The sequence below is a fragment of the Trachypithecus francoisi genome, unplaced genomic scaffold (assembly GCF_009764315.1).
Source record: "Trachypithecus francoisi isolate TF-2019V2 unplaced genomic scaffold, Tfra_2.0 Lachesis_group4, whole genome shotgun sequence".
NCBI lineage: Eukaryota > Metazoa > Chordata > Mammalia > Primates > Cercopithecidae > Trachypithecus > Trachypithecus francoisi.
In genome coordinates, this window is record NW_022681469.1 from 56488662 (window position 1) to 56515985 (window position 27324).

At 40.7% G+C, this 27324-nt stretch overlaps 1 protein-coding gene and 1 pseudogene across 5 annotated transcripts in view; both read left to right on the forward strand.

Moving 5' to 3' along the window:
- Positions 1–27324, forward strand: part of NAPEPLD (N-acyl phosphatidylethanolamine phospholipase D) — a 49069-nt gene that overhangs the window by 1014 nt on the left and 20731 nt on the right. For 3 of the 5 annotated variants that reach the window (XM_033193666.1, XM_033193667.1, XM_033193668.1), the window contains exon 2: positions 19591–19900. In XM_033193666.1, coding sequence (XP_033049557.1) covers positions 19591–19900 — 310 coding nt within the window. Of the gene's footprint in view, positions 1–177; positions 353–17718; positions 17887–19590; positions 19901–27324 lie in introns of those variants that run through there. The other 2 variants (XM_033193670.1, XM_033193669.1) reach the window with 2 other exon arrangements.
- LOC117073350 lies at positions 4045–8301 on the forward strand (annotated as a pseudogene).

A 27324-nucleotide genomic window follows, 5' to 3' on the forward strand; every position in this document is an offset into this window, starting at 1 on the left:
CAGATTTCTCCCCTTTTATTTTGGAATAAGTGTACTTATTTAACTATGGAATGGAAATGAAGAACAAAAAAAAAAAAAAAAGGGAGGGGGGCTAGCTGGGGAGCGGTGGTGGAAGGCTGTGCTTTCTTGAGTTTTCTGTTCTGTGGTTGCTTGCTTCTTATAAATTGGGTATTATTGCGGGCTTTTCAGAACACGTATTTAGATAGGTTTTTTTTTGTTTGTTTGTTTTTTACTTTTTTTTTTCCAAGCTAGAACTCGATATGGTCCTGGTAGTTGAGATAGATACTCTTCCATGGGTTCCGGGATCACATGCATCGTTATACCTCAGTTAAACCTGGAAAATATTAAGGGAGTGAGTAAAGTTTATCGACCTTTTAAAAAGTCATTTCGTTCTTGTCTTTAGTGTACGTTGTTATATATACATGTTATAATATGAATGACTCACCTGGTTGGCTTTGGCTTAGCATGAATGTTTGCTACTTGATAATTCTGATTAATTTGTCAAGGAAGTCATTCCTGAGATGCAGTTCTTCAAATTGAGAAATAATTTCCATGTTTGTTAAAAAATGGAAATCTCTAACATTTCCATTTCTGTTTTCAGTTACATTGGTTATGAATTAGCCGCAGACATGGACTTCGTTTAGAAAGAAGTTATGTAATCTTTAAAAAGAAAAGATTACCTATATCCCACAATAGTGTGATTTTTGTTGCAAGAAAATACTAGGTCCGTTAAAGAAGAAATTTAGGGTAAAAGTACTTATTTAAAATAATAATTTAAGAGAGAGATTGAGGGGTTAAAAATTTTTAAGTCAACTGAAAATATAGTCAGGATTTTCAGAGATTTTATTTTGTTAACATTCTGCAGGCTTTCCTGCTACAAGAATTATAGTAAGTCTCCAAGAGACAAAAATACTTAGTGTATTTCTCATACCCTTATTTTCACTCATAATTCCAAATTATATTTTAGGAATTCTATATTGCAAAATCCTAATTTTAAAATTAGTCCAGTTATAACTATATGAAGAACATTTTAGCATAAGCATTCCATCACAGGATTTTGGTTATGCTTTAGTTGATACAGTCATCCTTGTGTTTGTTTGAAAGGGGTATTATGTTACTTTGAGTGTTGGTGAGTTTGGAAAACTGAGGGGATTTTTATGAACATTTAGTCTGTGTTTGGAAAAGCAGCAGTATTTGCCTTTAATTTTGTAGTTTCATTCTACTTTTTCTTTGTAGTGATGGATAGCTGTGGATATAGTGAGTTTTTTCATTGCTTTCTATGCTTTCTAAATAAGAGTATAGCTATAGCTGGAGGACTGTTAATCTGGGCTTTTTAGGTTGAAATGCATACACATAAAAAGTGTTTTCATTGAAGTATTATTAGGGAAATGAACTGTGTGTATAATCTTTAAAGAGCACTTTTATTCTGGAGGCCTGTGAGGGCATGCATAAAACTGTCATTAAAATATCACTCATGTGATTTCTAGCATAAGGTTCAAGAAATATATCATTCGAAAGCCTATACTACTGAAGAATTCTGTCTACAATTTATAGTGCTTTGCTTGATTTGTCTTTTGAATTTATTAACCATTTATTGTGTATTTAAGTATTTTACTAACAGACTTTGGAGACAGATTACATATGAACTCACATATCCCCAGGGGCAGTTTTATGTTAGAGATACAGTCTTCTACCTCAGCTGGTTAAAAAATGTATTATAACTTTATCATTTACAGAGCTCTTTCAAGTATTTTAAATATATGTATATATAGAGAGAGTTTTGATTTTATAGACATAAAATATGAAATTATTAGCCTTGTTCCACAGATGAGGAAAATAGGATGCCGAGAGCCTGGGAGAGTCTGGTGATTTGGCCAAGGTTCCTTAGCTCAGCAGCCCCAGGCTTCAGCAGAATATATACACTGCAGACTCATGGTACACCGGGGTTCCGATGAAGTGAACGTGGAGGAGTGTGGATCAGCAAGTGTTGGTCAGCAACACACTCATAGATTGCACCCCTGCCTTTGGGTAACAGGTCATGAATGGTCAGTGCTGTTGGCTGTGGAGGCACAGGTCTGGCATATAGATGGATCAGCATAATTCAAAATCTTGATTGAAAAACAACTCAGTTTGTGCCTGCTACCTGGAACAATCCATTTTTCCTCTTGAAGGCACCGACTCTTATGTTTATCTGATTTGGGCACCTTCCCAGACTAAGGGACAGTAATATATTGATTGAACAATGAATAATGAATGCCTGTAGACTTATGTGTGATTTTGTAATCTCTCTCAGTTACAAGAATGAATAAAGAAACACCAAGCTTTCTCATTGTTACTAGCACTCTTAAACTGGTCACCTTTTTTTTTTTTTTTTGAGACGGAGTCTTGCTCTGTCACCCAAGCTGGAGTGTGGCGGGGCAGTCTCAGCTCACTGCCACCTCTGCCTCCTGTGTTCAAGCGATTCTCGTGCCTCAGCCTCCTAAGTAGTTGGGATTACAGGCAGGTGCCACCATGCCCAGCTAAAACTGGTCACATCTTAATAGGACACGCCGATGACAGCAGTCGTTTGTTTTGAAAGTTGTTATTTTCTGTATTTTGAAGGTCCTTCGATTACAAAGATGTTCCCTGTTCAAGTTACTGTGTTTGTTCCTTTGGTTTGTTTAGAGAGCTCATGAAAAGCTCTGTAAACTAAGCTGTCTGTATATTCTGCACCTGTGTGTGTATGTGTGTGTGTGTGTGTTTTCCAGAATATTGTGGTGCTTTATGGTTAAAGTAGCCAGTGAAAACTTAAAGAGTTTCTGGACTCAAATTCTTTTTTTTTAAACTTGAAGCCAAACCAAGTAAAATACCCCATATAAAGTAAAATGTGTCATTTATCTTCCTATGCTGATTGTATGCTCTTTTGGTTCCAAGTGTTTTTAAGCGTAGTTAAGGTGACAGCATGGCTGATAGATAGTCTGGGTTCCATTGTCAGCCAGAGCTAGATCCTTGGAATGTCATGTAACTCTGTGGCCTGACTTGCTTTACCTCTTAGGTAAAAGGGTCACACAAGTGATGACTTCTGTCATGGAATATTCAAGTTGGAAGGGACCTTAGAGGGAATGTACCTGGTTCAATCTCTTTAATGTGCAGATTTTTAATTTCTGCCTTCATAGGAGTTTAGCCTGTCATGATTACCTCAAAATTGAAACATCAAAATTAGGCTTTTCCACCATTTCACAGATATGAGATACTTCACAATTCTTGCCTGAAAGTTAATTCCTTTCTCAATCTTTCCTCATATAATGTCTCACTTTTATATGTAGACCAAATGCCCATTGTATGTAAATGTACATGTGCCGTTTGGAGCCTGTTTTTTAGCTGGGTGAACGCTAATACTGGTGCACATATCGAATTCATCAGAATGAAGAATTTGATCTAATAAACATTTTTGGTATTCTTAGCAACATTGTCTTAGTTAAGCCTGATTATGTAGAGCATTATAATTTTTTTTCTTTTGCTTAGCCACCCGAATACCTTCACATCTTACTTTATAATCTTCATCTTCAATGTAGTTTAAACTGCCCACATATTTATAAATTTTGTTGAAGATATGACTGTGCATTTATATGGTCACCTGAGGCATAGAATGATCAGCCCTCCAGGTTTTCCCAGAACTGAGGGAGTTCCCAAGATGTAGGAAGTTTTTTTTTTTTTGCAACCTCCACCTTCAGGTTCAAGCAATTCTTACGCCTCAGCCTCCTAAGTAGCTGGGACTACAGGCGTGCACTACCACACCTGGCTAATTTTTGTATTTTTAGTAGAGACAGGGTTTTGCCATGTTGGCCAAGCTGGTCTCGAACTCCTGGCCTCAAATGATCTGCCCGCTTCAGCCTCTGAAAGTGCTGGGATTACGGGTGTGAGCCACCACACCTGGCCTAAGATGCAGGACTTTAAATGTTAACACCGGGAAGTCCTCAGGCAAACCAGATATGTTGGTCCTCCTACCTGACAGTGTCTCTTTATGGGACTTGACTAGCCATTCTCCCCAGCTTGAAAGATAACATGTTATGTGGTATTATGCTGGATAAACTCAGACACCTTTTGAAAGCACGGGAAATGTCTTCAAGGTACTATGTGTATTTTCTGTTTATGTGACTAAAATATAGGACCAATTATTTGTTGATGGTTCTTTTCAATGTAACTGTAAATTAGAAAAATTGAGCAATAAAAGTTATAGCATTTGAAACCCTCTTCATGTAAAATTAAAGGGGCAATTATATTTATAAGAGAACTAGTATTTACTGAGCATCTCCCAAGTACCTTTTTTTTTTTAAGAGACGGAGGCTCGCTCTATCGCCCAGGCTGGAGTGCAGTGGCGCGATCTCGGCTCACTGCAAGCTCCGCCTCCAGGATTCATGCCATTCTCCTGCCTCAGCCTCCCGAGTAGCTGGGACTACAGGCGCCCGCTGCCATGCCCGGCTAATTTTTTGCATTTTTAGTAGAGACGGGGTTTCACCGTGTTAGCCAGGATGGTCTCGATCTCCTGACCTCGTGATCTACCCGCCTCGGCCTCCCAAAGTGCTGGGATTACGGGCGTGAGCCACCGTGCCCGGCCACCATTAGTGTTTTTATAGCTCCCCTAAACCTAAACCTCCCAGTTATGGTAATCGTATCAGTTAGGATTAGTTTGCTGTGATTTCAAAGATTGCTCAAATATGTTTTTCCTACACATGAAAGAAATCCAAAGTTGGACAGTTCAGGCTTGGTATGGTGGGCCCTGAAGTCCTTCTAGCTCTCTTCAATGCCATTCTTAGGATGTGGCACCCTCCTGGCTCAAGATGGCTCCAGGTAGCCAGATGCAGGACAAATCGAGAAGAATACCTCTCTCCCTTAAGGAGACTTATGGAAGCACCATAAAAGGCTTGTATTACATTGTTCAAAGTACCACCAACCTGGCCATCCCTAGCTAGAAGGCTGGGAAATGTCATCATTTGGCTGGTGCATAGTTAGCCTAAGTAAAACGGGTTCTGTTACTGAGAAAAAAAGGAAGAGAAGTTTTTTTTTTCCTAAACACATGACAGATTAAAGAAGACTAGATTTTATGGTAGGCATCTTTTCGTCTTTACCACTGTGCTACCACTTTAGCACTATAGAATTTTAACTACTCAGTTATTCCCCAAGACTTTTCCATTTTTATTTATTTATTTTATGTTTATTTATTTATTTATTTATTCTTAGACAAGCTTTTGCTCTGTCACCCAGGCTGGAGTGCAGTAGCTTGGTCATGGTTCCCTACAGTCTTGACTTCCTGGGCTCAAGAAATCCTCCTACCTCATCCCACCACGCCTGGCTAATTTTTGTGGTTTTTGTGTTTTTTTTTTTTTAAAGATGGAGTCTCCCTCTGTTACCCAGGCTGGAGTGCAGTGGCACCATCTTCGCTCACTGCAAGCTGTGCCTCCTGGGTTCAAGCCATTCTCCTGCCTCAGCCTCCCAAGTAGGTGGGATTACAGGTGCCCACCACCATGTCCGGCTAATTTTTTTTTGTATTTTTAGTAGACACGAGGTTTCACGGTGTTAGCCAGGATGGTCTCGATCTCCTGACCTCGTGATCCACCCACCTCGGCCTCCTAAAGTGCTGGGATTACAGGTGTGAGCCACTGAACCCGGCGTGTTTTTTTTTTTTTTTGTAGGAACAGCGTCTCATTGTGTTGCCCAGGGTGGTCTTGAACTCCTGGGCTCAAGTGATCTACCTCCCTTGGCCTCCCAACATGTAGGGATTAGAGGTGTGAGCCCCTGTACCTGGCCAGTTTTAATTTTTGTTAGCAGAGTTGGTGGAGATCCCCACTGTTGATTTTTGTCTCTCTGTCTTCTGGCCACTTTTGCTTCTATTATTTGACTTCTAGTAGGAGATCTTTTAAAAAAACAATTAACTATATCCCAATGAAGAGTGATTAGGAGTTTAAGCTCTGGTTTTTTCATTTATTCCATAAATATTGTGCACTCATTGTGTACAGGCTGCTTTGTGTTATTATAGACAATATGAATCATTACTGATTACATTTCCCTTTTATTGACTTGGCTTCCTGGGGACACAGAGTCAAATTTGTGACTCAGTTGGCTTGAGTACAAGCCTTGCCCTATCAAACTTTCTTTTTCTCTGTCACCCAGGCTGCAGTGCAGTGGTGCGATCTTGGCTCACTGCAACCTCTGCCTCCCTGGTTCAAGTGATTCTCCCATTTCAGCCTCCCGAGTAGCTGGGATTGCAGCTGCCTGCCACCATGCCCAGCTAATTTTTGTATTTTTAGTAGAGATGGGGTTTCACCATGTTGGACAGTCTAATCTCGAACTCCTGACCTCAAATGATACACCCGCCTTGGCCTCCCAAAATGCATGTGAGCCACCATGCCTGGTCCCTGTTAAACTTTCTACCTAGCAACGTAGTTAGTCTTCCCATCCCACTGTATAGCAGTTTCAGGATGATGCTGCCTCTCTAACTTGGAGTGCTGAACAGGAAGTAAGAGTGGGATTTAAAGCAGTGGTTCTCAACCCTGCCAGTATGTCAGAAACACCCACAGAACTTTGAAAAATTACTTAGAGAAACTGCCCCACCTGATATTTTGATTCAGTAGCCTCAGGTGTAGTTTAAAAAGCTCTACAGGGGAGCTCTTTGCTTTCGCTGCTGTGGCCGCAGCCGTGAGTATACTCAGGCTTCCAAAGAGGCTCGCCTCTAGTGTCCTCCGCTGTGGCAAGAAGAAGGTCTGGTTCGACCCCAATGAGACCAATGAAATTGCCAATGCCAACTCCCGTCAGAGGATCGGAAGCTGATCAAAGATGGGCTGATCATCTGCAAGCCCGTGATGGTCATTCCCAGGCTCCGTGCCGGAAAAACACGTTGTCCTGCCGGAAGTGCAGACATATGGGCATAGGTAAGCAGAAGGGTACAGCCAGTGCCCGAATGCCAGAGAAAGTCACGTGGATGAGGAGAATGAGGATTCTGTGCCGGCGGCTCAGAGGATACCGTGAGTCTAAGAAGATTGATCACTACTTGTATCACATCCTGTACCTGAGGGTGAAGGGGAATGTGTTCAAAAACAAGCGGATTCTCACGGAACACATCCACAAGCTGAAGGTAGACAAGGCCTGCGAGAAACTCCTGGCTGACCAGGCTGAGGCCCACAGGTCTAAGACCAAGGAAGCATGCAAGCGCTGTGAAGAGCACCTACACACCAAGAAGGAGGAGATCATCAAGACTTTGTCCAAGGAGGAAGAGACCGAGAAATAAAAGCCACCTCCCTTGTCTGTACATACTGGCCTCTGTAATTGCATAGATCAGCCATTAAAATAAAACAAGCCTTTATCTGCTTGCAAAAAAACAATCAAAAACAAACAAACAAAAAAACACAGGTAATTCTGATGTACATTTGAGGTTTAAGGGCTTGTATCCGTGTGGACTGGAAATGATCTAGGGAGGATTTACATTTCATTCCTTATCTGTCACATACTGGAGATCAAATCCTTTCTTGAAAACCTGTTTTGACCATGGAAAAAGCAGATGGGGGAAACAATATGATAGTCGAGTCATTTGGGTAAGAGAGGCAAGAATACTGAAATGCTTTAGGGGAAACTTAGTTACTCATGATTTAGGTAGAACTGGCCTTGCTTACCTATTTTGCCAGCTCCTATTGTGGGAAATTTTTCCTTTGAGCAAAAGAATCTGTTTAACTGGGGCTTCAGGCTCTGGGAAAAGTGCTGAGTCTGCATGTGGCCATCGTTAGTATCATGAGTTTTCAGCTTCTGCTCCTAGGGCCAGTGAAGGGAGATAAAGGGAAGTCAGGTTGATTATTATTTTTAGAACTAGGAAACTATCAATGAGTCTTCTGAGCTAATGAGAGCCTTCAGGTGATTCCAGGAGGGTTAGTGAGGCCACAAGGAACTATGAGGTCGGGTAGGAATCCTGTTTTGTGTTAAGAGTTCTGTGAATTCTAAGATCAGGCCTTCTGTTACTCAAATAGAAAAAAAAATTCCAGAGTTTATTCTGTTTCAGTTTATTCATGCCATTTCCCTCAGCTCCCTTATCTCATTAGTGTAGAAATGCAAAAATGGTATACATGTATATCCTACTATCTATTTAAAACAGTGTTTACAGCATAGTAAAACAGTGGGTTAGTTATTGAGGGCTTACTATGTACTGTGTGCCAGAGACTGGGCTAAGAATTATGAAACTGAGGCTTAGTATGATAAGGGGCAAAGTTGGGAAGCATTTATTTTAAGATGTTTTTATTTTATTTTGCCCCATTTTCTGGTAACGTGCTTTTTCCTGATAACCTATTCAAGTATATTTTAATTATATTCATTTTTAATACACTTTTATAATTTGCTACATACTTTCTGCTATTCTTAAACAGAGGCTACTGAATTGAACTCAGGGATCATAAAGTCCCTTTGAACCTCAAGATTCTATTAACCTTTTGGAGATGTCTCTAGCCTCACTCTGACCCTGTGATTTACGGTGTACTGAAGACTCAGGAGATGGCTGAATGGGGTCTGGTGTAGTCGTGTCCTGGGCCTTGTTTTCCTGTAAAAGTCTCACTGTTCGTTTTTTTTTTTGTCATTTACCTTTTTCTCACAGAGGACGGACCATACATTGCAGGCAGAATAACATGTCTGCCCTTTGCCAAATTCATTTGTAAGTGAATCAGGGGTTCAAGTAACCTCTCTAGTGACTTTGTTTCTTTCCATCACCCTCTCTGTTGCCATCAGGGCCCTTTAACTTGTTGGCTGAATTCAGAAAGTTCTGAGCTTTTCAGCATCTCTGACCTGCTGGATCACAGGACTGTTGCTGTCAGTGTGAACGGCTCAGCCTAAGGAAAAGTATTCATCACCATCTTGAGAATTTGGCCAGTGTGTTTTGGAAATGCCTTATTCTAAAGTCTATACCATTTTCATTAAACAGAGCTGACGCTTCTGTAAACGTGATACTGAGCCAAAAATCTGTATGGTTTATGATTTTTTTTCCCTAATGGATTTTGAATCCCTGGAGGTCAGGGCTTCATATTCTCCACAGCAAACTGGAGAGCTAGGATTTAGATAAGGTAGACGTTCTAACAATGTTTCTTAAATATGACTTTTAAAATGCCTTAAGTAGAAGCCCTTACAAGTAATATCTGGAATCTTTTTAAGTTTGAAAATGGCTATTTGTATCAGATTTATATGTCCCGGCTCTTAATAACCTCCTAGTCTACCTGATACACCTGTGAAATTGCACTTTCTTCCAGTAGATAACTTTGCTATTCTCAGGTGAAATACTTTGCTTATCCCTTGCCAGTCCAGCCTAGGGAAGGTGGCTGGACCTGAGCTGGGAATTTTATTTGAGGGAGTGGAAATAGGAGGGGTTGGCCAAGGCTGAGTTAGAGGGACAGCTCTTTAGTGGCCTGAGCTGGCTCTTTGGTGCAGCCGAAGATTGTTAGAATTTTAGAGGTGGTGAGACTTCAGAGGTACAGCCCAGTTCTCTTATTTTACAGATGAATGAAAGAGAGTCTTAATGATGTTAAGTGACTTTTTAAAGGCTGCAGAAGGCTGGGTGTGGTGGCTCACGCCTGTAATCCCAGCACTTTGGGATGCTGAGGTAGGTGGATCACCTGAGGTTGGAAGTTCAAGACCCACCTGGCCAACCTGATGAAACCCTGTCTCTACTGAAAATACAAAAAATCGGCTGGGTGTGGTGGCGTGCACCTGTAATCCCAGCTACTGAGAAGGCTGAGGCAGGAGAATCATTTGAACCCGGGAGGTGGAGGTTGCAGTGAGCCGAGATTGCGCCACTGCACTCCAGCCTGGGCAACAAAAGCAAAACTCGGACTCAGAAAAAAAAAAAAAAGGCTATAGTATTCAGTAGGGTCAAAGTTGGAACTGGACTGAAGTCAGAAATAAGTGAAAAGTGTGCTTTTTTTCCCTCTTTCTCTGTCCTATCCAGGAGCTATGAAGACATGTTTCTCCTTTGCGTTTCTTTACAGGTTATGCTTTAAATTGGAAGTTTTTCTTTTTGTATACTTAATTATGAGATGGAGACAGTAGAGAGAAGGTAGTCCCATTTTGGAAGCATTTTTTTTGTTAAAATCTTGGCTCAGGAACAGTAAATGAACATTTTAAGATCATCTACCTGCCTGGCCAACATGGTGAAACCCCATCTCTACTAAAAATACTAAAAATTAACGAGGCATACTGACACATGCTTGTAATCCCAGCCACTCGGGAGGCTGAGGCATGAGAATCAGTTGAACCTGCGAGATGGAGGTTGCAGTGACCCGAGATCGCACCATTGCAATCCAGCCTGGGTAACAGAACGAGACTGCGTCTCAAAAAAAAAAAAAAAAAGGAAAGATCATCTGACATATTTAGGATGCATTTTCAAGTTCCACAGACATCAACTTACTGTTCCTCCTGCCTTGTCCTCCCCCAACCTTTTCTTTTTTCTTTCTTTCTTTCTTTTTTTTTTTGAGACAGGGTCTTGCTCTGTCACCCAGACTGGAGTGCAGTGGCTCAATTACAGTTCACTGCAGCCTTGACCTCTTGGGCTCAAGCAGTCCTCCCAGCTCAGCCTCCTGAGTAGCTGGGACTACAGGTGCGCACCACCACACCTGGCCTGACCTTTTCAATTAAATACTTCTCTATATCATTTAGGTATAATTGATTATACCGGAAATGAACCTGCACTTTGTGCTTGGTATTATTTTTTAAGGTATTAAACAGATGATACCTATGTTATTTCAATAAATATTTTATGCATGTATTCCAAATTTGCCATAACATGACATTTTAATTTGATCACCCTAAGGATTCCAGTCGTAAAAGGTATTTGTAAATGGGCTTTGTTCTTAAGCCAGCTGTTTCTCTTGTTTTATTGTTTTTGATTCTAATGATCAATAATATTAGGTCAATTAATAAGGGGAAACCTCTTATTATAGAGAAAGCTTCTAGAGTGTTTTTATATTTTGGTGACTTAAAGTCTGTTAATAGACTGTATCCCAAAGATTCAGATTGCATTTTGCATTCTTTCCTCTCAAAACTATTTATTTGGGGCCGGACGCAGTAGCTCATGCCTGTAATCCCAGCACTTTGGGAGGCCAATGTGGGCAGATCACGAGGTCAGGAGTGAGGTCAGGAGTTCGAGACCAGCCCGACCAACATGGTGAAACTCTGTCTCTACTAAAAATACAAAAATTAGAGGGGCATGGTGGCGGGCGACTGTAATCCCAGCTACTTGGGAGGCTGAGGCAGGAGAATCACCTGAACCTTGGAGGTGGAGGTTGCAGTAAGCCGAGATTGTGCCACTGCACTCCTGCCTGGACAATAAGAGCAAAACTCCGTCTCAAAAAAAACAAAAAAGGAAAAACCAAACAAACTATTTGGACCCTTAAATGCTTTTGGTTGGTTGGCATTTCTTTGTGAATTATTTGTCAAAATAATTTTTTGTCTGTAATTGGATGAAGGCTTTGCGACCAATTTAAAGTTTTTTTAACAAAAGAAAATACATGTTTTTTTAAAGGATAACAAAACTTATGTACTTTTATAGTCTTGTTACGTAACATTAAGAAAAGAAAAATGAAAAAAATTCAGTAACTTAGGTTTTTAAAGCTATATGGAATTCTAGAATGTTTTATCCTTCACCTGAAAAACAACTCAATTGGATCAAAAGGTCCTATTTATCATATATTCTTTACTCTTCAATTTGCATTTGTGTGTGTGTGTGTGTGTAAGACAGAGTCTTGCTCTGTCGCCCAAGCTGGAGGGCAGTGGTGCGATCTTGGCTTACTGCAACCTCTACCTCCTGGGTTCAAGTGATTCTCCTGCCTCAGCCTCCCGAGTAGCTGGGACTACAGGTTCGGGCTGCCATGCACAGATAATTTCTTTTTTTTTTTTTTTTTTTTGGTCGAGACAGGGTTTCACCACGTTAGCCAGGCTGTTCTCGAACTCCTGAGCTCAGGCAATCCCCCCACTTTGTCCTCCCAAAGTGTTAGGATTACAGGTGTGAGCTACTGCTCCGAGCCTCAACAATTTGCCGCTCTGTCACCTAGACTGGAGTGCAGTGGTGCGATCTCAGCGTACTGCAACCTCCACCTCCTGGGTTCAAGTGATTTTCCTGCCTGAGCCTCTGAGTAGCTGGGATTACAGGGATGCGCCACCACTCCTGGCTAATATTTTTTTTTTTTTTGTATTTTTAGTAGAGGGTTTCGCCATGTTGGCCAGGCTGGTCTCAAATTCTTGACCTCGGCCTCCCAAAGTGTTGGGATTACAGGTGTGAGCCACCACAACTAGCCAGCAATTTCCATACGTATAGCGCTTCCATATGTATAGTACTAACTCACGGTCTCCTTGAATGACTAATAGTCATTTAAAGAGACATTTAGGAGTTACCATCTTTACTGAGCAGATGAATAAGCCCAACTTTAGAGAGACTCAGTTACTCCCTGCAAGCTAACATCTCTAGTTAATAGTAGAACTGGAGTCCGGTTTTTCTGACTCATAACTAGTGTTCTTTCCATTCTTGTGAAGAGAAATTGTTTGGTGAGATATATAGATTTATATGTACATATATCTAAATGTATATTATGCATGTACATTCTATTTTTGATGCAATAGTTGATATTAAATGTCGTACTCTTAAGTACTGTATATTAAACTTCTGTTTGTTTTCTTTTAGCTTCTTAGCAAAACTGGTTATTTTGCTAAGTCAATTAAGTGTGGTAAGAATGAAGTTCAGTGATAACAGTGCAGTACTTTTTTGGTTGATGAATGTTGTGTACATACCTCCCACAGAACGTTCTCGCTCTTATTATCCAGTGTACTCCTGTGCTTGGACGTATCTGCTCTCCCACTGGTCCCCTAAATGCCTCTGGGAGTAATACCAGTATTGCCTGGAATCTTTTTGAATGTGAAGGATGCGAACTGTTCAATTTTACCCCCACTGAAGCCCTTTGCAGACGTTTCAGTGAATTGATGTAGTTTCTTTAGCCATGTTATCTAGCATTGTATCAAAAGGGCCCTTTCTCTTCAATAAGGATAAGGAGAGCAAATACAGAATCGTAAGTTTAATGTTATTTAGTCAGAGATATCTGAAAATACAGTTCTGAATACTTTCCAGATTTAACGTCAGCATCTTTGTTGTTATGTAATGGACAGGAACTCAATTAGTATTTATTAAATGTCTACTCTGGGAATGATGATTTGCCACTTCATAATTGTTGGAATTGTTATTGTCCAGTATGTTGAAATCCCAAACATATGTTGTACTACTCTGATTTTTTTCTTTAACTTTTTACATGATAAAGCAATGCATTCAATTCTAGGCAGTTGGCAAATCTTAAATGTAGAAAAAAGAAAGCATGAAACATTTGCTTTTGAAATAGAATATTCTTATTTTTTGAAAGCATTTTACCCATGTGTGCAGTTATTGAGAGAAAATATTTGTACTTGGCTGACTTGTCTTCACCAAATGTCACAGCTCAGACCTCTCTTTGGTTGGAGACATAGAGATAAGTCCTTCTGCTATTAAATAGGCAATTAATCTTAAAAAAATGTAGAGAATGTCCTTGATAATTACTAGATGGAATTTATGTTGTCTTTTTTGTAATAAGTTGTTCTTTAAAAAAGAACCTTTGTTTTATTTTATTTATTTATTTATTTATTTATTTTGAGACAGAGTCTCTGTTGCTCAGGCTGGAATCTTGGCTCACTGCAACCTCTGCCCCCCGGGTTCAAGCCAATCTTCTGCCTCAGCCTCTTGAGTAGCTGGGACTACAGGCATGCACCACCATGCCTAGCTAATTTTTGTATTTTTAGTAGAGATGGGGTTTCACCATGTTGGCCAGGCTGGTCTTGAACTCCCGACCTGAGGTGATCCACCTGCCTCGGCCTCCCAAAGTGCTGGGATTACAGGCATGAGCCACCGTGCCTGGCTAGAACATTTGTATTTTATATTTATCACTTGTCACAGGGATTTGTTACTTTTAAATTTGCTTCTGGATTCTAGTTTTCTAGAACACATTTAGCTATTTGGTATGTTTATAACTAGCTGTTGTTCACAGAGGGAAAGAGGATGAGCAAATTAGTTATGCTTCTGATTATATTTAATTACCAAGAGCAATGTTTTCACTCCTGTCCCAACATATTTATTTTCAAACACAAGATGCTATATTTCATCCATTTTGAGATAGACAATTTATTCACATTTTTACACCACTGATATCAGTATGTGTCATGTATAACGTGTGACCTAACTATAATTGATAACATTTTTACTTCCTTAGTGGCAGATGACACATCAGGGTGCCTGACAATTTATGGTATTTTCATTTATTTATTATTTGTTTACATTGCTCTTTCAGAATTCAGGATATCTTTAATTGAATCAAAATCAGTACAATGGAAATATCTTTATCAAATTTTAAAGCACTTTTTGAAACACAGGTTGTTTACAATTTATATGTACTCATGTACACATCTACTTTCAGTTGGTGTTGGCCTGAAATCAAGAGTGGATTATTTTCATTTACTTTGTCAATTTTAGAAACAGTTACATAACAAGAAATAGTTGGAAATTTGCCACATTTAATTAGAGAAACTCCCGCTAGATATGTGAAGGGGTTTGTCAAGCTTGAAGAGCTCAAACCTAGTTAATACAGGACCATACAGACAACCCACTCTTCCTCATTCCTAGTTTTTCTGTCATTTTATCTGTGCTGTTTGAGGATGACTGTTGCGGGATTGTTGCTGTGTCCTCTACTGAGTGCCCAGAAGACACTGGGGATGAGGAGCGTTCTTGTGTGACCCGCTCTTGGGCCGAGGCTCCTTTGTCACTGGAGCACTTGTTGGCAGAGCTTGTCATTTTGCAGATTCACCAAATGGGCTTCGAGTATTTTTCCTCCAGAAAAACCAGTCCACAGATTTTCAAGGCTCAGGTTTTATGTGCTTCTGCCCCTTCTTGCCCTTTCAACAGTGCATCGTGTGAAATGGTGCTTCATAGTTTCATCATTTTGTGTTGCTTTAACATCTGTTGTGGATGGCAATACATAATCCTGTGACTATCCATTTCCCCATACCCCAAGGATATTAAAACGTGGCAGTTGGTCCCCCTGAAGTGGGTACATGATACATCTGAGGAAATAGTTTCAGGCCGTGTTTATGGAGCAGAGGAGAGTGTGGGTAGGGTTAGAAACACAGACCCTGTGAATCACATGCTGACCTTTGCCCTCAAAAAACCCTTTGGAGCTTTCTTCGTTTTGTTTGGTTTGTATCAGATTTTTTTTGTTTTTATTTTTTAAAGAGCATTCCTGAAAACTGGACTTTGTGTGTGTTAGGGGAGGGGATTTGTTAGGAGAGGATGGCTATTTGGTAATGAGACCTGTTCCCATAGATTGATTGGGGTGAAAGACTGAGTGGATGGGAGGTGAGAAAATGGAGGTCGTGTGAATAGACAACTTTGAAAAAGTTTATTGTTTAGAGACAAGAAAAGATCACTGACCCAATTTTTTTTCTTCTCTCTTTTTTTTTTCTTTTTTCTGTGTGTGTATGTGTGTGTTTTGTTTTTTGTTTTTCCAGACGGAGTCTCGCTCTGTGGCCTAGGCTGGAGTGCAGTGGCGGGCGTGATAACAGCTCACTGCAGCCTCAACTTCCTGGGCTCATGTGATCCTCCCTGTGAGCCTCCTGAGTAGCGGGGACTACAGGCTTGCACCACCACAGTGGGGTGATTTTTTTTTTTTTTTAACCCCCAAAGCAGCCTGAATCCATTTCCTTTGGGTGTCAATGAGGACTTTCTCTTGGGTTCTTGCTTTCCCATGACCTCAAACCCTTCTCAAACTCACTGGGTCACAATCCACCTTGATTAGTGATGCTGCCATTTCTGACTCTTCCCACTCTCCTCCTGACCAACCAGCCCTACAAAGTCCAAAATTTGTGACTATCCACATACTCTCAAGTCTTACTGATTCATTTTCTTTATTGTCTCTTGGATTTATTCTGCTTTTTCTCTTCTCATTGCACTGCCTCCTCATCTTTTGACTGGGCTGCTATTCACTCTTAAAAAATGGGGATTATAATACTTACCTTGAGGGTTTGCTAGGAGCATGAATTTAAATGAAATATGTGAAACATGTGGCATGGTGGTTCAGTGTTATTGGGTGTTCTGGGCTTCTTCTGTTTTCACTCAATCCATCTCCCAAGCTCCAGTTTTTGGCCACTTCCTTTCTTCTTTATCCTGCTACCGGAGTTGCCTTCCCTAAGTACACTGCTTTTTTTTTTTTTTTTTTTTAAAGAAGTCTCTGCAACCTCTGCCTAATGGGTTCAAGCGATTCTCCTGCCTCCAAGTGATTCTCCTGCCTCAGGCTCCCAAGTAGCTATGACTACAGGTGCATGCCACCACGCCCAACTAATTTTTGTATTTTTAGTAGAGACAGGCTTTCAACATGTTGACCAGGCTAGTCTCAAACTCCTGACCTCATGATCTGCTCTCCTTGGCCTCCCAAATTGCTGTGATTACATGCGTGAGCCACTGCGCCCAGCCCTTAAGTACACTGCCTTTTAAGTGTGTTCAATGTTTCCCCATTGCTTGCAGTGTAGCCCATCCTCCTTAGAGAGAGTCCAGGCTCACAATCTAGTCCCATCTTTACTGTCCAGTCTTTTAACCCTTTATAGTCTCGACTGTCACAAACCTTCCTTGCTTTTTTTTTTTTCCTTGAGACAGAGTCTCACTGTGTCGCCCAGGCTGGAGTGCAGCGGTGTAATCTCGGCTCACTGCAACCTCTGCCTCTAGGGTTCAAGTGATTCTCCTCCCTCAGACCCCCGAGTCCCTGGGATTACAGGCACACGCCACCACACCGGGGTAATTTTTGTATTTTTAGTAGAGACAGGGTTTCACCATGTTGGCCAGGCCAGTCTTGAACTCCTGATCTCAGGTGAGTCATCTGCCTTGGCCTCCCAAAGTGCTGGGATTATAGGCATGAGCCACTGCGCCTGGCCTTTCCTTGCTTCTTATGTCCTAGCTACATTAGACCACTAGATGTTGTTCAAAATCCTATTTTGACATTGGCTTGTGGTCTTTGAATCAAAGTGTCCTTTTTTCCTTTCTCCCTTATCCCTTGATTGTTTAAAACAATGAGCCAAACATTTGTTAACATATTTGGTAGAATTATGATATATATGTGCGTATATCTACTTATATATGTATATGACAAATATAGGGATCTCATAAGCTGTTTTATCATGACAAGGGGTAGCAAGAGGACAGCTCTCCCACCTATTGGACATATTATCTGGTTGAGAAGTAACTTAAACTATTTAAACTTGTACATTTTCATCTGTTGAGGTGAGGTTCAGATGGATGGTCATTGTTTCTGCTCTTTGTAAAGTCCTTGGCCTGAACTTAATTATAACCCAGAAAAAGTGATTCTATGAGAGCTTACTCTCTGAGACTACTTTAAGTTCTAGAATAACTTAAAGAGTTTAGCTATAATCCTAGCACTTTGTGAGTTCGAGGAGGCAAGCAGATTGCTTGAGCCCAGGAGTTCCAGGTCAGTCTGGGCAACACAGTGAAACCCCATCTCTACTAAAAAGTAAAAAAATTAGCCAGGCATGGTGGAACCTGTGGTTCCAGCTACTTGGGAGGCTAAGGTGGGAGGATAGCCTGAGCCCGGGGAGGTTGAGGCTGCAATGAGCCGTGATTGAGCCACTGTATTCCAGCCTGGGTGACAGAGTGAGACTCTGTCTCAAAAAAAAAAAGAAAAGAAAAAAGAAAAAAAACAATTTAGATGTATGGCCAGTTAACAAGATTAGGGAAAAGAAGAATGAGCATTTGTGAGTGCCAAGTACGTTATGTACCTGTGTCATTTGATCCTTTGAAAGAAACCTCCACAGGTAGGTAGATAGTTTACAGGGAGAAAATGGAGGATGAGAAAGGGTAAGTTATTTGCCCGAAGTATAAATCTTGTTAGACTCAATCTCTTACCTCTTGGACTCTCCCACACACAGTGATGGCTGAGCAACAGCGTGTACTTTAGCTTTAGTCTCAGCTGGGGTTTCTTTTCTTCACAGTGATTCTTCTCTAGATTACAGACTATTTACTCTAGACAATTTGGAAAAAAAGTTTTGGTTCTGTGTACGTGTTCATCCTAGGGTTTGTGTTTTTTCCCTTTCTCTCTGGGGCAGTATTTCTATTTAAACACCATTGTAGCCATAAAAATAATATTTGGCTTTCAGTTACTGTGCTCATTTCCTTATTTCCACTTATAAAATGTGCTATGTGTGTGCATTGTGTTTAAACTAATGAAACAGAAAGCAAATGTTTGTTTAACAGAATAAGAAAGAAATGAAATTCATGGCAGATATGTTATTTACCACTTTTGTGTATCTGGAGTTCTGTATAGTTCAAAATCAGGGATTTTAATGCCTTGAGTTAAGCAGTAGCAGTAGTAGCAGTAAAACAAGGTCAGCAGCAACAGCTAACATTGAGCTGTGATGGTGGGTTTATATGTGTGTTACTATATTTCCAAGTGCAAGGATTACAGGTCTTCTCAGTAACCCTAGGAGGCAAGTAACGTTCTCTCCATTTTATAGATGAGGAAATCAGGATACAGAGAGGGTGGGAAACTGGTTCAAGGTCGTATAGCTGGGATACATACTCACTGACTTGGTAGTTCTGAATTAATTTAAATGTATTTTATTGATCATTTAAATACATTATTGAAATGTCTCTCAGTTAATGTGTTATCCCCTTTCTAGGGATTTGGACTGGTTGTACTTTCTGGGGGCATTGGTTACAGAATATCTTCAGTGTAACTATGGCTAGGCCTAGTGGGGTATATATGTGACTTGCTTGAATTACTAAATTCTCTCAAGGAACTGAAGCAGTCCTTACTATACATTGTTAACAATAATGTTTTTTAAATACATGTATGAAAATATTATAGATTCATGAAGGTACATTAATTTATTCTACAAAACGTCATTGAAATGGAAAATTTAATATGCTTACATGCTGACTGGGGAAATATGTTGTTTTGGATTACAGGAGATAAAGGATTTTTTAAGGGCTTTTTGGCAGTTATGCTAATAGGTAAACTTCTTTCTTTCTTCCCTTTTTTTTTTTTTTTGAAATGGAGTTTTGCTCTTGTTGCCTAGGCTGGAGTGCAATGGTGTGATCTCAGCTCACCACAACCTCCGCCTCCAGGGTTCAAGCAATTCTCCTGCCTCAGTCTCCTGAGTAGCTGGGATTACAGGCATGTGCCACCATACCTAGCTAACTTTGTATTTTTAGTAGAGATGGGCTTTCTCCACGTTGGTCAGGCTGGTCTCGAACTCCCGACCTGGGTGATCCATCTGCCTCAGCCTTCCAAAGTGCTGGGATTACAGATGTGAGCCACTGCGCCTGGCACATCTTTCTTATTTAGCAAGATGTAATACTATATTCTAAAATTGTGCTTTGCAGGAAGAAAGTTTCAGCTAATACAGACATAATATTTTTATAAGTTTGGAGAAATTTTTATTGGCTAACAAATGGTACCTTGTGTTATGTTTGACTACCTTTATGTTCAACTCAGTATTTTTCCCCCTTTTTTTCAGTTCTTCACCAAAGGACATGGATGAAAATGAAAGCAACCAGTCCGTGATGACAAGCAGCCAATACCCTAAAGAAGCAGTAAGAAAACGTCAAAATTCAGCACGGAATTCTAGAGGAAGTGATTCCTCTAGGTTTTCCAGGAAAAGCTTTAAACTGGATTATAGACTGGAAGAAGATGTAACTAAATCCAAGAAAGGAAAAGATGGGAGATTTGTGAATCCGTGGCCAACGTGGAAAAACCTCTCTATTCCAAATGTTCTCAAATGGCTGATAATGGAGAAAGATCACAGCGGTGTTCCAAGTTCTAAAGAGGTAGCGCTTGGCTTTTTTGAATGCTTTATATTTGCTCTTAATATATGACTAATTATTTGAGCCCTTGTATATCATAAGGCGTAGAATTAGTCTGAAGAGATAAAGTGGATAGGTGTAACCTAGGCCCTAAAGTTCATCATTCAGTAACAGAGTGCATATAGGAATAACCAGCCCTGATTTGGTGGCAACTAGAGGTAGGAACAGAGTGCTTTAGAGGTACAGGAAGGAACGTGATGCTGACAGGCAGAGCTGGAGATGTCTTCACAGAGGAGATGAGTATTTCAGCTGGGCCTAGACAACTAAAAAGTATTTTGACAGTGATTTTCCAGGTAGATGATGGCATGAACAAGGTCATGAAGGTGAGAAAGTGTATTACGTGCTCTGGAAGGTAGTAGCCTGGTATGTGTATGGAATATGGGTTATGAGGGTGAAGGCATGGCCTAGAGTACTTGGCTTTTAACCCTTGGATAAAGCTGCCAAAGCTGTGAAAGGGAGCTTCACATGACTTTTCCAGACCTTGAAAAGTTGACTCTGGGTTCCTAGCCTTTCAATGTACTAGTTTTACTTAAGATGATTCTATTTGGCCTTCTGCTATTCTGTTAGAATAGATAGATCACAGTTTTAGGTTAAGTTGATTTCATGGTTTACATTGAGTATATCAATATTTTTCATTGGTGAACCAAGTAAATACCATGGCTGTGTCTCCTTTCCTTATATACCTCTCCCTCTGCCGTGTTAATAACATCTCTTTCATCGGCTTGACTTTCTGTGTATTTATGATGATTATCTTCCTGCCTCCCCTGGCCTCTCAGTGCCATTTTCCTGAGGGAAGACTCTCAGGTGGTCGTTCAGCACTGGGCTGTAGTCCGAGCTGATGCTTTCCCAGGGTCTCTGCCGGCTTCTGTTCTAGGGCACCCTTCATCAGCCTCCTGGGCTCCCCTGTATCTTCTATGGTAGCCCTTATTTTCTGCATCCCACTTGTTCCTCCTTCTGTGTCGTTTTCTCATTTTGGTGGAACATATTTTCAGTGAGCTTCCTGAGAAAGGGTACATGGAAAGTAAGTTTTTTGAAAACTTGCTTGTCTGAAATGTCTTTATTCTCACTCATAATTGATAGTTTGGGTATAGAATTTTTGTTTGGAAACAGTTTTCTCTCAGAATTTGAGAGTATTGCCTCCATAATTTTATTTCTAGTGTGGCTGTGGGGAAGCTCAGTGCCATCCTTACTCTTGATCCTTTGAACAGACCCTTTGTTTTCTCTCTAGAGACTTTGAGAATCCTCTCTTTGGTACTAGTGTTCTGAAAATTGCCATGATGTGTAGTTCTTTATTTATTCATTATGCTCTGTGTGTGGTGGGCCCTTTCAGTCTGAAAATCCATTTCCTTCAGTTCTAGGAAATTTCGTCTATGTCTTTGAAAATGTCCTTCCCTACATCTTCTTATTCTAAAATGACTATTAGTTATAGTAGTTCTATTTTGGACCTCCTGGATCAATTCTCTGTAATTTAAGAAAATTTCTTGTGTGTTTATCTTTTTAAAAATATTACATGGCCAGGTGCAGTGGCTCATGCCTGTAATACCCATACTTTAGGAGGCCGAGGCAGGTGGATTGCTTGAGCTGAGGAGTTCGAGACCAACCAGGGCAACATAGCAAAATGCTATCTCTACCAAAAACAACAACAACAACAAAAAACAAAAATTTAGCCAGGAGCAATAGAATGTGCCTGTAATCCCAGCTACTTGGGAGGCTGAGGCAGAATCACCTGAGCCTGGGAGGCAAAGGTTGCAGTGAGCTGAGATCACGCCACTACACTCCAGCCTGGGTGACAGAGCAAGACCTTGTCTCAAAAAAAAAAAAAAAAAATTACATTCTGAGGAGTTGGTCCCTGGGAGGAATGATGCTAGGTGCAGATGCAGTGTGGCTTTTGCTGGTGCCTTATGGACAGTTGTGTCCCAAAGGAGGGATGAGAATAACTGCTGAGGTCCTAAAGAGCAAGCCTAACTCCAGCCATTGGCACACAGGCATTAAACGGAAACCTGGAAGTTGAAATGATAGAATCTCACTTGTCTAGACTAGCTTTATGGTTTTATTATTGGTAACGTTTTTATCCATTGATTGAGTGCAGATTTTTGGAGACCTTTTAAAGGTATAGAGAATCAGCTTGACAACAGTGCACATGCAGCAAGTTTTAAAGAAGCAAAGAACTCAAAATTCATGCTTGTCTCCGAGAAGTGCAGGCAGACCTGATTTCCTAGAGACATCTAGGATTTTAATGACCACAGACAGTAAGCAAGCATGCAGCTTACCCCTTGATAGGGTCTCACTCTGTCACCCAAGCTGGAGTGCAGTAGACCTTTGAGACTCATCACTACAGCCTCAAACGCCTGGGCTCTAGTGACCCTCAGCCTCCCAGCGGTTTTTGTAGACAGCCTGATGGAGTTTCATGGCAGAGAAGATTAATTAAACAATGTCTTTCAATTTTAATAAATTTTGGCAATTCAAAACAAATTTACATTCTAAACAATTTCCTCAATAATTTGTTTCATTTTTATTTATTATTATTATTATTATTATTTTTGAGACGGAGTCTCATTCTTTTTGCCCAGGCTGGAGTGCACTGGCGCAGTCTCGGCTCACTGCAACCTCTGCCTCCTGACTTCAAGCGATTCTCCTGCCTCAGCCTTGTGAGTAGCTGGGACTATAGGCGCCTACCACCACGCCTGGCTAATTTTTTTTTTTATTTTTAGTAGAGACGGGGCTTCACTGTGTTTGGCCAGGCTGGTCTTGAACTGCTGACCTCAGGTGATCCACCTGCCTTGGCTTCCCAAAGTGCTGGGATTACAGGCGTGAGCCACTGTGCCTGGCCCTGTTTGTTTCATTTTTAAACCTTGTGTCTCATAGAGTCGTAGGGATGACTGAAAATGTCACCATATACAATTTTTTATAAAACTAGAAAATATGAATACTCTGATCGCAACCATTCATAAAATAGAACTACAAGTACAGATCATAATGTTAACAGTGGTTATAATCTCTGCATGTTGGTATAATGATGGCAACTATTCATATTTTTCTGCATTTTCCAAATATTAAGAGCATTTTCTCTTATAATCAAGGAGTTTAAAAATACTAAGCCATTTTGATAGATCTTATACTCTTAATACACATGGCAAAAATGTCAAACATTAGCATCAATACTTTTTTTTTTTTTTTTTTTTTTTTTGAGACGGAGTCTTGCTCTGTCGCCCAGGCTGGAGTGCAGTGGCCAGATCTCAGCTCACTGCAAGCTCCGCCTCCCGGGTTTATGCCATTCTCTAGCCTCAGCCTCCCGAGTAGCTGGGACTACAGGCGCCCGCCACATCGCCCGGCTAATTTTTTGTATTTTTTTAGTAGAGACGGGGTTTCACCATGTTAGCCAGGATGGTCTCGATCTCCTGACCTCGTGATCCGCCCGCCTCGGCCTCCCAAAGTGCTGGGATTACAGGCTTGAGCCACCGCGCCCGGCCTAGCATCAATACTTAATTGAATTGGAGTTATTTTGGTAACACATGTATCTTTATTCAGTGTTGACATATATCTTATAAATATGAAAAAGAAAAATGTTATTTTTTAATTTAAAAATCTGAGTTGCAAATTACAGTATAGGTAGTAAAGTTTTCTAAGATGGTGAAAATGTACCTTCAGTTGGAAGGAAAGTATTATCTTGTCTTCTTTAAAAGTGATATTTTAAAAACATGGTTTAAAAGGATTTGAGTCACATCTTTCTTTTTTGTCTCATTAATACACACAAACACATACTCTTAAAATAGTAAGTATATTAAGAAGATATGAGTTTCATTGTTTAATTTTAATGTAAGTTAATATGTATGCCATTGAAGGAGCATGACTTAGTGAAAGAGAGGTCTTTTGAGTCAGGAAGACCTAGATTTCACTCCTGATTGGGTATTTACCTCTTGTATGACTTTGGCAAGTTTCTTAGTGACCCCAGTCTGCCTTGGTCTGGTCATCTGTAAAATGGCAGTAATATTTGCTTCACAAATTTAGATGACACAGTGTACCTAAAGCACCTTGCAAAGAGTAGCTATTGAACAAATGTTAGGATTTGTTCCCTTTTCCCAAGAAAAGTAAAACATTAACTAGTGTACTGGTTAATTATGAGTCTTGGGATTTTCCATTTTGCAGCTTTCAAAAAGGAAGACCAACCAAGAAAGTCTTGATCTAGCCATGAAAATGCCACGTGAGTGATTGGTTTCACCAAGTAAACAAGAGTCCATCCTCTCCCCACGCCTTTTTCTATATGCTTTTTCTTTCTTTCTTTTTTTTCTTTTTTTTAAGACGGAGTTTTGCTCTTGTTGCCCAGGCTGGAGTGCAGTGGCACGATCTCGGCTCACTGCAAGCTTTGTCTCCTGGATTCAAGTGATTCTCCTGCCTCAGCCTCCCAAATAGCTGGAATTACAGGCATGCACCACCATGCCTGGCTAATTTTGTATTTTTAGTAGAGACACGGTTTCTCCATATTGGTCAGACTGGTCTTGAACTCCCGACCTCAGGTGAGCCACCCACCTCGGCCTCCCAAAGTGCTGGGATTACAGGCGTGAGCCACTGTGCCCGGTCTATTATTATTATTTAATTATTATTTATTATTATTATTTTTTAATAGAGACAGGATCTCACTACATTGCCCTGCTGGTCTCGAACTACTGGCCTCAAGCAGTTTTCTGGCCTAGACCTCCTGAAGTGTTGGGATTATAGGCATGCACCACAGCACCAGCCTTAAAATTTTAAAAATAGTTTTAACATAACATAGGCTTCACATATTTAAAATGCACAACTTAATGAGTTTTGACATATGTATATACCCACGAAAAGATCACCACAATCAAGATAATGAACATATATATTATCCCCTAAAATTTCCTTGTGTTCTTTTGAAATTCATACCCCCTTATTCTCCCAACCTGGACCCCAGGCTGTTACTTTTTAAGAAAACATGTCATTAAATGAGATTTAATGAGAGGAAGTATGTTTTACTACAGTGGGTCTGGCTGGGTGACCTTGCCTGAGTGCTGTAACTTCCCTAATTCATTGTTTTCTTACCTGTAGAATGGAGCTGGTTTATAGGACCTACTTCCAGTGTTGTGGTCAGTAGCCAGTAGCAGTTAGTACAGTGTCTAGCACATAAGCACTCCATAAACGGTAGCTATTGTTAATAGTATTTTGTTTTGTGTTATGCTAAAGTACTTGATACATTAGGTAGTTCATCATCATTATGTGCCCCATATGATGCCAAGTACGAGTACATAGTAGGTACTCAGTTTATATTCATTCGCTCTCCCTTTCCTCATTAATTCTGTATATACCACTTGGCATATATCATTGTTCACTAACCCTAACTACCAAATTTAAGAACTGATTGAAAGTTGACATTCATTCATTTACTCATCCATTCAACAAATGTTGTTGAATACATGCTGTGTTTCATTAATCAAACTGAGCACTGAATGATTCTACCTTTCATAGGACATAGGATAAATTCTGTGTACCTATAACCAGAATATCCAGAGGAGATGTGTGAATAGGGAGATACGGAAGTTGAGAGGCAGGAGTGAGTGCTTCCAGCTGTGGGACTCAAGAGATGGCCCGAAGGGATAAGGGGGAAGATAATTTAACCTGAGAAATGGGATGAATACTGTGCAGGGTTCTTGAGCTCAGTCTAGGAGTGGGAAGCAGTCTCCATGTAGATGGGGCACAGCACATGTGAAAGAGGAGCATGAAACAACCAGAGAGAATTGAGGCAGTCCCTGGGCAGCTCACTGCTGGGCTGAGGAGGTGAGACAGACTTTGTCAGGCAGTAGAGCGCCAGTGGAGATTTTACAGCGGAGGAGACTTAAGTTATACCTTAAATTGGCTGTTTTTGAGGTGGCTCTTGTGCATGGATTGAGTTGACAGGCAGATAGTTGAGCAATCTGGAGAGCTTTGAATGTCTGAATATTTCTTAGCATCTTAACTAGGTTAGTAGCTCCACAGAAATGCAAAAGATTGGTAGGATTGGTGTCTGGTTGGTTGTCAGGGTTGGAACTTCCTTGCTTCTTCTTTTGGAATACTTATAGAGCTTATTATGTCCCAGCTACTCCTAATTCTATCCTCACAGGAATGAAGCGTAGGTACAATTATTATACCCGTTTTCCAGATGAGGAAACTAAAGGTTAGAGTGGCTAAGAGAAACGTTTTTGTCCTCCACCTGTGCTGCTCCTTCTCTTCCTGTCCAGGCCTTCTTCCCATTCAGACTCTCCCATTGACCTCTCAGTTTCCCTTCACCAGTATCTCCCCATCTGTCCTCTCTCGTCTCTGTCTACCGCTGTCTCCTTTGCTCAGGTCCTCATCTCTTCATATCCTGGCAACTGTTGTGACACTCTCCATGCCATCATTTGGACTCTAGAATTGTTTTATCTAAACATAATTGGGTCATGTCTGTGTGTGTGTGCGTGTGTGTGCGCGCGCACACGTGCACACATATGTACGTGTGTGTGTGTGTATGTGTGAGGGCAAAAAGATACTTCCTAGGCTGGGTGTGGTGGCTCACACTTGTGATCCTAGCACTTTGGGAAGCAGATCGCTTCAGCCCGGGAGTTCGACACCAGCCTGGGCAACATGGCAAAACCCACCCTGTCTCTACAAAAAAAAAAAAAAAAGATGCTTCCTCATTGTCTTAGAGTGAAGCGTGACACTCAAGGCTTATTGTGTTTCCATCTTTATAGATTTAATTTATCCCCTGCCCTCAAACACCACATTCCTGTTTGGCTCTGTACCTTTGCTTGGGTAGTTTCTCTACCTGAAATGCCCTTCTTCCTTTTTTCTGCATCATGAATTTCTCATCATTCTTCAGGAACTCACACAAGTCACTGTATCTGTGATGTCTTTCGCAACTGGGCTCTTCGTTCCTTCTTATCAGGCTATAACATGACCTGTATTTTAACTACTTATCCAATACCACACCCTTTCAAAGTTGATTTAGTGGCAACTTACAAACATACATAAAGCAGTAAAACAAGAAATGGATGAGGTATAGAATTACTATACCTAGCCAGTCTAGGAGCAAAATGGACTATTAGACTAGAGAAATAAAATAAAGCCAAGAATAAAGTTAATACAGAAATACGTTCCATCATGTGCTGCACATTGCTGTAGGTGGCCTCAGCTTTTCCTCTGAACTTCCTAGTTAAAGAGAGGAGTAGCATGAAATCTTAAGAGTTTTCCCAGTGACAGAAATGACAAAGCCAGGTGCTCTGGAGAAGGAGAGTTTTTCCTGTTACGAGATGGGAGAGAAATGTTTCTGGGTTAAGTAGGAAGGTGGAGGTGGTACCAAATCTGCAGCCTGAACACATGCATGGCAAGTTTCATGAGGTAGCTTCCTATGAGAGACC